The 11295-nt window shown below is 42.6% G+C and overlaps 1 protein-coding gene and 1 pseudogene across 4 annotated transcripts in view; both read left to right on the forward strand.

The window, feature by feature from the left end:
* The window catches only part of FRMPD4 (FERM and PDZ domain containing 4), a 455926-nt gene extending 445602 nt beyond the window's left edge, over positions 1-10324 (forward strand). For 2 of the 4 annotated variants that reach the window (XM_036227301.1, XM_036227303.1), the window contains 3 exons: positions 4206-5261; positions 5634-6923; positions 8542-10324. In XM_036227301.1, the coding sequence (XP_036083194.1) occupies positions 4206-5261; positions 5634-6923; positions 8542-9866 (3671 nt within the window). In that variant the 3' untranslated portion in view covers positions 9867-10324. Of the gene's footprint in view, positions 1-4205; positions 5262-5633; positions 6924-8536 lie in introns of all 4 variants that reach the window. The other 2 variants (XM_036227302.1, XM_036227304.1) reach the window with 2 other exon arrangements.
* Positions 641-759, forward strand: LOC118608567 (annotated as a pseudogene).
* Positions 10325-11295: the final 971 nt, after the last annotated feature.

Below are 11295 nucleotides of genomic sequence, written 5' to 3' on the forward strand. Positions count from 1 at the left end.
GACATCAAATAATCCAGTCCAGCCACTCGACAGGATGAATTAGCCCCACAGTGAGAACAAGAAGGGCTGCAAATGTTAAACTGATAGTTTTTCTTTGAGGGTAGGTGGTTTTCATTTGTTTCAGAGTTTTTCTTCAGAGTTTGACCTATTCCTCCATCAGCAGTGAACACTCAGTAAATGTGGCTGATGGACAGACTACTATTCAAGCCAAAGCTACTGACCCATGAAAAAACTGTAGTCGGAGTTCCATAATCAGGGTTTCTGTTAAAAGAAAGGAAAATTCTTAAGAACGAATTCGATTGTCGCTGTTTCTGAGAGAAAAGGAAAAAGAAGAGAAGGAAAATTTACTTTTAAACTTAGTAGAAAACATAAATCGTTATTTCACAAATGTATTGTAATATATAGGTGGATACACACACACACACTTGCACACAATTTATGCTGATGGCTGGTTAAATGTAGCAATTATAGTCACAGGATACAGGGAAACCAGAGAGAAAGAAAGGTTGACTTGTGACTAGGTTTAATCCAGTACAAAGTGTTTTGTTTTTTTTTAATTTCTCTAAGTTTGGGTTTTTCCATTTGTAGAATTAGGATTAAAAACCTAGCTAGCAAGGTTAGGATTAGAAAAACATCTATGGTCCATGACCTTGCCACCCTGAACGTGCCCAATCCTATCTGATCTCAGAAGCTAAGCAGGGTCGGGCCTGGTTAGTACTTGGATGGGAGACCACCTAGGAAGACCAGGTGAAGTAGGCGTAAAAAATAAAAAATAAGGGATTGTAAACTGACAAGGTCCTTGCAATCTGTGAGGTCAACCAAGAGTTTCATCGCCTAAAAAAAAGAAAAGAAAAGAAAAAATCTATAACACCTAAAATGATGACCATTACTTCTATTAATAATCGGCAGTGGGGGAAAAAAAAAAAACAGGAATGGAAAAAATTCCGAATGAAAGTGACAGAAACACAGAAAGGAAAGGAAGACAAACACAAGGCAAAGAAAGACCTCAAGAGATATAATGGTTAGAAATAAATAGGGGAGTAGCAAAAAGGAGGTGGTGAGTTTGGACTGGGTTTAGCAGTGAGCATTTTTATGACCACATGCTTTCCATGAGCTAGGAGACTCAGCAATTTAACGCTGACCTTCGAGATTCCTAAGAGTAGGTCAGCAATTTAACAATCCTTTAACATTGGAAAACCAGGTTTTTGGCTCTTTATTTTCAAATCTTAAAGTTTATCTTGAAAATAAAACCTTTTCCCCATGGACTATTCAGATTGTTGCAGGTGCATGAAGGAAAGCAAGCCAAGCATTCTGAAAATGGTTACAGTAATAAGGGCCTCAGTTCCATCCAATTTATAGCGGGTTACAACAAAACATTTAATAAAATTTTGAGGGGCAAAAAATTAGTTCTAAAAAGTATTTTTGCCATGGGGAAAGAATGGACTTCCACCTTTCAGTAATTTCTCCCAGTTCTACAGGGAGAATGAGGGTGAGAGCGCATGTTCTAAATATCTCTCTCCACTCTCAAAAGGAGAGAGAGAGAGCGAGCGCGCGAGCGAGCGAGCACGCATGCGCATGTACGGGAGAGGGATGGCACACTCCAATAAGCAACCGGTTGACCCAAGCTGAGCAGCAGCCCAAGGTTTAGCATCCTCTAATGGCGGAAAGTCCTCTCTTCTCTTCAGACACTCTCCAAAGACCTCTCAAGACTCATGAAATGTAGAGAGTGAAGTCTGTTTAGGCCAGCTCATCCCTAGTCTGTTCTCTCCTCCACTCTGAGAGACTGGGCTACAGTAGAGATCCTAATTCTCAATCCACATCCTTTGGTGTCTTTAAAATCATTCTAGAAGCCAAATCAGTCCACCTTTCTGGAAGGAAACCAAGACTGAGTGTGTATTTTCTTCTTGTCTCAAATTGATCAAAGACCTTAGTCAAGATCTCTAACAAGGAAACGTAAGCCCCCATTTCTTCTTCTCTGTCTTGAAAATCAGCCTTTGAGTGCTTGGAAAATCCCAAACTCACATATTTATGCAGCTCCGAGCCTTAAGAGAGTCTGAGTAAGTATCTATTAACTTGCTTTTAGGCAGCTGACCTATTGGTTTTCTTGTGGATTTAAACCAGGAGTTGGCAAACTATGGCCCATGGGCCGAACCTTGTTCTTGTAAATAAAGTTTTATTGGAAATCAGCCATGCATACTGTATGATCTTCTTAGGGCTGCTGTAACAATTTATTACATACTTAGGGGCTTAACATAACAAACTTATTACCTCACGGTTTGGGAGAGTAGAGGTCCAAAATCTAGGTGTTGGCAGAGCCATGCTCCCTCCAAAAGCTCTAGGAGAGAAACTTTTCTTGCCTCTTCCCACTTCTCATGGCTGCCAGCATTCCTTGTGGCCACATAACTCCAATTTCTGCCTCTCTGTGTGTGGCCTTCTTTCCTCTGTGTGGTGCAAATGTGTCTCTGCTTTTCTTTTATAAAGACACTTGCCATTGGATTTAGGGTCAATACAGATAGTTGAGGATGATCTCATCTTGAGATCCTTAACCTAAGTACATCTGCAAAGACTCTTTTTCCCAAATAAGGTCACATTTACAAAATGGGCATATCTTTTGGGGCCACTATTCAGCCTACTGTGTCCAGTTGTTTATGCATCATCTCTGGCTACTTTTGTGTTACAGCAACAGGGTTGAGTGGTCGCTCGACTGAGCAATTGGCCTGCGAAACCTAAAATATTGACTGTCTGGTCTTTCCTTTACAGAGATAGTTTGCCAACCCCTGGTTTAAAGTCAGAGCTCAATCACAACTTTGCTAAACCACTTTCCCTCCCCTCAACAATCCATACTCCTGACACGCACGTGAGCACAATGCGCATGCACACGCACACACACACAGCCAGTCATAATCTAAGTTATTGTTAATAAAACAATGCTGAACCCCCACAGGTGTTTTTACTGTAAGGTAACATGGCTAGCGTGTAACTCAATGTCTTTAGAAATGATATCTTTTACTTGCTATTTATGAAAATATATATATTTAATGAAATGATGCAGAACATTGTTTGGCATTGAGTCCAGTGTATAATTTGAGAGGACCAAGAACCTCTTCAGTAAAACTGATTTTCTTTTCTCATACATCTCGTATATCTGATGTCAGTATTACCTAAACTTAGGCCAGGGGACAATTTGAGGGAACAGATGGGAGAATATATGGCTCTAACATTTCCTCAGAATGTTGCCTCTGGAATCTACAAAGCAGTGTTGACAGAGTGACACATTGCCCTGTCTTGTTAAATATCAGAGCAGAATCTCCACATCAAAATTCCCTGTTGAAAGACGCTTGAAGAGCAAACAGAACAATAATTTTTAAATTAGGAATTTTCCATTTTAACTCATGAGGATCATCAAACACATCTTTCGGCATCCTCATGATACAAATAAAAATTGAAATTAATCTAAGTATTAACTGTGCTCAGAAACAGCAGAGAGAAATATATCACTTCTGAGTATTCCGCCTTATGCATCATAGGTGCATGCGTGCACACAGGCACACATACTGACATTTATGTGTGTATATATAAATACCCACTAGGATATAAAAGGGCTGAAGATAGAGGTTTTGTGCTCTCATTTTAATATTATTACATATATTTTTATTTACTTTTTTGCGTGTTATTACATGATCATGACAATATTTTCTAAAATATGTGGTAGAAGTATGTGGATCATTCACTTTCTCTTACCTCAATGAGGAAAAAGACCAGCATCTTCCTCTACAAAGTGAGCATTGCTAGATCTCACTTTATTAAGTAAAAGGGCAATCTATTTTCTGGAATAATGGCCTGCTGGACTACCACCTTTAAGGATTTTAAGAGACATATTTTATAGTCACATTCGCACATGTAAGTGAGGTCTTTTAATAATAGAACCAGATGGAATTAAGCTATAGTTCCCTACTCTCAGATGGTATTATGTTTTATCAAATAGCAATTGTATTTTATGCAATATCGATTCTGTTAATGTCTATTCTTCTAACCAAGAAATCCTTAGACCCGAAGCCTAAATCGACCAGTACCATATTTGGAAAGCTGAATAACCCCATTTTTACAAAAGTGATGCCACGAGCCATTAAATTAAGAAACAGAGACAAGAGCCCCAGAAACCAGACAGTGGAGTAATGAGTCTTTGCATGATTCTTTCTCTTTAGGAACAGAAAATAAAGGAAAACATAACCTCCTTGGCCCAGACTGGAACTGTATACCCCAAATGACCACCTTTATTGGCGAAGGGGAACAAGAAGCCCAGATAACATACATAGATTCAAAACAGAAGACGGTCGAGATGACAGATGGCACCTTGTGTCCAAAAGACCACCGGCACTTGTACATAGACAGCCCCTATAATTCAGATGATCTCAGCCAGCAGCCAACTCAGCCGGGAGATGTGCCGTGTGAGGCAGACTACAGAAGTCTTGCTCAGCATTCCCTGTTGACCCTCTCAGGACCAGAAACTCTAAAGAAAGCACAAGAGTCTCCGAGGGGAGCGAAAGTGTCCTTTATTTTTGGAGATCTCGCCATGGATGATGGTATTAATCCCCCGACTTTCGGCTATGAGAGACTGTTGGACGAGAATCCGGAAGCGCTGGACAAGCAGAGGGATCTGTACATTAGCAGTGCCAATGATGTGAAGAGCCTGGATCTCGCTCCAGACACAGAGAGCATCCAATACGTGGCAAATTCTGTTTATGCAAACATAGGTGACGTGAAGCACTTCGAGGCCACCCAGGGAATAGAGGAGCCCCTCCTCCACGACATCTGCTACGCGGAAAACACTGATGATGCGGAGGACGAAGATGAGGTGAGCTGTGAAGAAGACCTCGTAGTGGGAGAGGGGAACCAGCCAGCCATCCTCACCCTGTCCGGGTCAAGTGATGACATCATTGATCTCACGTCCCTGCCCCCTCCGGAAGGGGATGACAATGAGGATGACTTCCTGCTGCGTTCCTTGAACATGGCTATCGCTGCCCCCCCACCTGGCTTTAGAGATAGTTCAGATGAGGAGGACACTCAGAGCCAGGCAGCTTCCTTCCTCGAGGACAAGGGGCCAGGCGGCAGCCTGCAAAATGACGAGATCCCTGTGTCTCTCATTGACGCTGTGCCCACCAGCGCTGAGGGAAAGTGCGAGAAGGGACTGGATACCGCCGTCGTTTCCCCGCTGGAAGCTCTGTCCGTGTCAGAAGAACAGCAGACCAGTGACAATTCAGGTTCTTTCACAATTGTTACATTTATTCACTGATAACCATACCGTTTCGTCCTTTCAAGCCATTTGCCCCCGGAGTCCTGTTATGTGGTGTTCTCCATTTCACGCATGTCCCATTCCGTAAATGTGCAAAAACGACCATCATGGCTTTTTTTTGTGTGTATGTGGTTTCCTTTGTTCTTTTTTTTAAACACGTGGCACATTTCCTCTCTCCCCTCCCCCCCATTTCTGGAACAACTGTGCAATAAATTCAGAATCCTTACTGAAAAGGGAAAAACTTGTTTTGTTTTTTAATAATAATGAGTCCGATTTTCTTACATGTCTCCTAGTGCCCTGACGCATCCATTAATCCATCCTTGTTTTTCACGACATGCAGGTGTAGCCATCTTGCGGGCTTATAGTCCCGAGTCTTCATCAGACTCGGGCAATGAAACAAACTCTTCTGAAATGACTGAGAGCTCTGAACTGGCCACAGCACAGAAGCAGTCAGAAAACCTCTCCCGCATGTTCTTGGCCACTCACGAAGGCTACCACCCCCTTGCAGAAGAGCAGACAGAGTTCCCCACCTCCAAACCCCCTGCTGGGGGCTTGCCTCCACAGTCCTCCCTCACCCTGGCTGCTCGTCCAGTGACTGACCTCCCGCCCAAAATTGTGCCTTCCAAGCAGATACTTCACTCAGACCACATGGAAATGGAGCCCGAAACCATGGAGACCAAGTCTCTCACTGACTATTTTAGCAAACTGCACATGGGGTCGGTGGCGTATTCCTGCACCAGCAAAAGGAAAAGCAAGCTGGCCGATGAGGAGGGGAAAGCACCCCCTAATGGGAACATACCAGGGAAAAAACAGCAGGGGACCAAAACGGCCGAGGCGGAGGAGGATGCCAAAGGTAAATTTGGTACCGTGTCTTCAAGGGACGGTCAACACCTAAGCACTTTTAACCTAGAGAGAACTGCCTTTCGCAAGGACAGCCAAAGATGGTATGTGGCCACTGAGGGCGGGGTGGCTGAAAAAAGTGGATTGGAAGCAGCAACGGGGATAATCTTTCCAAGAGCTTCTGGTCTGGGGACAAGGGAGGCCGAAGGGAAGGACGAAGGGGCTCCCGATGGAGAAGCCGGTGAGGTTTCTGGACATGGCCAACGGGACCACTTCTTAACTGACGTGACCTGTGTCTCTTCAGCCAAAGACCTAGATAACCCAGAGGATGCTGACTCGTCTACGTGTGACCATCCTTCCAAGCTTCCTGGGGCAGAAGAGAGTGTGGCCCGTCTTTGTGACTACCACTTGGCCAAGCGGATGTCATCGTTACAAAGCGAGGGCCATTTTTCTCTACAGAGCTCTCAAGGCTCTTCGGTGGATGCAGGCTGCGGCACGGGCAGCAGCTGCAGCACCTGTGCCACACCTGTGGAGTCCCCACTCTGCCCCTCCATGGGGAAGCACTTGATTCCTGAGACTTCAGGGAAAGGCATGAATTATGTTCCTTCAGAAGAGAGAGCCGCTGGGCTTCCTAACCACGGAGCAACCTTTAAGGAGTTGCATCCACAGACGGAAGGGGCATGTCCACGGATGACAGTGCCTGCTCTGCACACAGCCATTAACGCCGAACCCCTGTTTGGCACTTTGAGAGATGGATGTCATCGGCTCCCCAAGATTAAGGAAACCACAGGTACAGCAATGATCGATTGAGTGCTTTGCATGACATGCCAGGAGCATGTAAACCAAATTTACAACAAACTTAAAAATATGAAGTCTCGATGCAAAAAATTAGAATCTTTTAAAAGGCCACAGAATTGTGGCCGTGTTCAGTATCAATCACTGATCTCTCAGTGTTTAAAAGATACCGAAGTTTCTAGATCTGAAACAATACTGAAAATGGCATTAGCAATCTAGAATCTTTCTCTGTTCTTGCTTTGAGAATCTGATGGATCAGGTTTTTTTCTAAATTCTACATGTAGACTTTTAGCAGTGCCCAGTGTGACTTTTAGTTGCAAGATAGTATTGCTTAGAGGCACAAAATCAGTTCGATGTCCTTTTTAAGACATCAGATTTCTAATTTTCCCATTTCATTTTTGAGAGGCAAGGAAGGGTAACAGCAGGGGATCAGGGAGACTGGAGAGGTTGGGAAAGATCATTTGCCTTTCAGCGCCACTTACAGATTCCTTCCGACTCTGTAGGACTCTCATAGAGGAGTATTCTGAAGTGTCTGGCATACCCCAGAGTCAGGAAGGTGTTGGGGTATGCATGATGAGCTGTTCTATTTTCCCTGAAGTAATAAAATATAGACATAGATAGAAAGTAGAACAACTGCCGCCTTCCATGCCCACTTCACCGTTCTACCATCCAGTGGGCATTTATCCCTCTCGCTGATCCAAACCATCATGTGACAAAAGCAGATGCTCTTTCATACTTTCCAATTTCAAATTATATCATTGTTAGTGTCATTTCCATGTAAGTCAGTAGATGTTAGTGAGATTTTATATTGGTTAATTTCCATTCCTGACCTTTCAAGATCATCTCCTCTCTGAAAACCCACCACTGGCTTCACCTGCCTTGGGAAGCCCATCTAGGCATCACCCAACTAACGTCTTTACCTCTAAACTAATTAAGGCACACTGTTTAATCCTTTGCAGTTTACAGAGAGCTTTCACCTAATTTACCTCTTGTTTCTCACAAAAATTCTGTGAGACGGAGATTATTTTCTTCAAATGACTTTTCTGAGAAAAGTTGAGCAACTTGCCCAATGTCTCAGCTTCAAACCCTACACCAGGAAAACCTCATGGTAACCTCTTTAAAAGGCTGGCTTATTTAATTTGCATTAATTAAGTTAGGCCACTTCTTTAAGAAAAGGTTAACTGATGCCAGGATTAACCTAACTCCCTTGAAAGGAAACTTAAATGTTATAAATGTTTGAATAATCTATATGTAGGATGTGTGTTTTCTAATTATGTGTCTAAGCTTTGATAGATAAATATTGAGAGCAAGGCAATTCATGAAATTTCATTATCTCCTTGAAAATGTTTAAGATTTCTAGACAATTGCAAATGAATCAGTAGTTTAAGAAACAACAAATTGCAGTATTTTGTAAAATATATTGAAATTTCAAATAGAAATCCGTTATAAGATCTCAGGACGCAGTCTTTGGAAGGTGGGGTGACCCTGACAAATGGCGTCCCTTCTAGAATGCATCCTTGGGACATGACAGACATCACAGAGAGATGTACTGAAATGGACTGCCCAAGAGATGCTTAATGATTCTCTCTGTTTTTCTACTACCCCTAGTGTAGCTTTGACAGAGCCTGGGAAGGAGAGACGAGGAGGCATGCTTTCAGCTTGGTCTCAACATCCTGAAGCTGATCCCATCCTGCTACCATCAAATATTCACTCGGAATCAAAGGTGCCAATTCCAAATCAAGACCCTAATGATTTCTCCCAAGCAAACCAGGCCTATGGAGAGGCTGTGAGCTGGCGGCCACTGGATCTGAGACGGGGGAGCCTCGGGACACCCCCCAGCCAGAGGGCTCTGAGACGTAGCAGCAGTATCCTCTCAGGATCTGTAGGTTTGGAGCCCTTCCAAGAGAGAACCAAGGGTGCAGTCAGCTTAAAGTGTCCAGGTATCACTGAATCACAGGAGGCCAGTTCAGAAAGACGAGCAGAACTCCCCCTGGGGAAGAAGCTCACCAAAAGTTTTTCCCAAAGCTCAATGCACTTTAGTTCTGAGGGAAAGGTTCACAAAAGGTCCCCGGTGGCTCACAAAGACTCAAAGCTGTATAGGACATTACCCTTGAGGAAGCTGGAGGGCAGCAATTGGAGATGCCGGGGACCTTTCAGCTACTGCTTCCTGAACCGAGGGCAAGATGAAGATGGCGATGAGGACGAAGAGGAGGGAGAAGCCACCCGCCGGGTCTCTTGCCTCTTTCAACCACAGATGACTCAAGCCATGCCAGAACCAACCAGCCCATCCCTGGCTGTTGGGATTCAGAAGCAAGGAGTGCAGCTGTCCAGAGTCTCAGTGCTGAAAGTCTGGGCAGAAGACCTGAGCAGCCCAGATGATATGGACTTCAGCAACCTGCCTTTTGATGCCCGGATTACAAGAATAAATGCCCTAAAGGAGAGCACATACACAATGCCCGATGGGTTCCTTGCAGCCCAAAATGATGCCAATGAGCTGCTCTGCCTCGTCAGGGTAACCAAGGGGAAGAGAGAGGAGTCACGCCCCGAAGCGTACGAATTTACACTTTCTCAGTACAAGCAACTGTTATCCATCGAGTCCAGACAGTTGGGAAGTGCCTGTAGGAAAATGGCGATGGCCGAGAAAAGCCCAGAGGAGATGCTCCTAGCTATGACTTCCAGCTTTCAAGTGCTCTGTTGCCTAACAGAAGCTTGCATGCAGCTAGTTAAAGTCGTAAACTCAGAAACACAGCGGCAGGAAATTGTAGCGAAGATCAATGAAGTGGTCATAAACTACATTTGTCTCCTGAAAGCTGCTGAGGCAGCCACCGGAAAGACCACTGGGGATCCCAATGTTGGACTCTCGATGCGACATTCAACCACCATGGCCGCTCTCGTAAGCACACTGACACGTTCTCTCAAGATGCTTTTAAATAAATAAAGTATGAAAGTCACATCATAATCTACCTTGCAAAGCCATACATGAACTTTTATTTACTTTATGTGTACGATGAACAGATGTCTCCTTTCTCCCCTCTGTAAATTTGGTTATTTTGTATAAAATAGGAGATAAAAGTCACATTGATGAAATGTTGAAATGTACTAATCAGATGTATTCTGTTTATATTATACATATACATACATGTAAAAGAAATATACAAGAAAGTGATGACATTTGGCTATTTTTCATATAGTCAAAACTCCGGGTATATGATGTGAAATTTTAAATTCTATCGTGTTAGAGCAAAACAATGAATCCTATCCCCTTTCCTTCCAAGTGGATACTTGGAGACCATATCATCATATTTAGAAGTTTAAAAAAAAATCACAATGTATATAAAACAGTACTTATGTTTTAAAATTATGATTTTTAAGCATTGGAAATAGCAAGAAGACATTTAAAATTCAAGAAGCTATTATGAATTATTAGAAAATATATATAATAAATTAATTTTTTGCTCATAGTGTTTGGTTATCTGATGCTTTCTTCCAAGAATCCTACAAATTTCATTTTGGCTTATGCCATTTGGGTTAGAAATGGGTGGGGATGGATTCTATTGTGTCGACACGAATGCTCTTCATGACGTTCCTGAAATTAAAATACTTCCTAAATAGAAGAATAGAGGGAACGATGGGCAGGTTCCTAGTGATAGATGATCTAATTACATAAATTGAAATAAATTAATAATATCAAAATTGAATCCTTTGATGAAAAGAGAGCTCTGCTTTGACTAAATGTCAAAATACATAAACCAAAGATATCATTCATTCCCCCCGCCCCCCCCCTGCCCCGCAACTCAACCATGAAACTTAGAATTCCCTTAAGAGTGACAGAACATTTAATAACGTATTCGCAAAATTACAATAAAGGAACATTTAATGATCATCGAAAGTAAGTGCAGATCCAGTCATGTAAAGCAGACTGCACAGCAGCCTGAGTCACATCTCTCAGCATCACAGAGCTTCATGCATCACATCCTCTACCGGGGCCAATGCTTCCAACCAAATTTTGAATTACAGCCAAACATTGGGACAAAATTTCAAATCCGGAATTTTCAGAAAATTAGGGAGAGATGGCTACTTTAACATAGAAGCCATGATTAAATAAATAATAAAGTATTTATTAAATGATCTCATCTTGATTGATAGAAATATGAAAGCTGGGGAAAAAAAGAAAAAGAAAAAACAAGTGGTAAATTTGACCACATTAGGTAAAACTGGTGGAATGCAAAGAAGTTTTCAGAATTGTCGTCTCTCTCAAAATGTATCTTTGGGTCAAAGCAAAAGGATGCAAACTCTTCAATTGTAAAATAAAATTGACATGTACATATTTACTTCGTGGGTCATTTAGTGCTTAAGCTACTACACAC

Source organism: Rousettus aegyptiacus, unplaced genomic scaffold (genome assembly GCF_014176215.1).
Source record: "Rousettus aegyptiacus isolate mRouAeg1 unplaced genomic scaffold, mRouAeg1.p scaffold_m13_p_9, whole genome shotgun sequence".
Taxonomy (NCBI): Eukaryota; Metazoa; Chordata; class Mammalia; order Chiroptera; family Pteropodidae; genus Rousettus; species Rousettus aegyptiacus.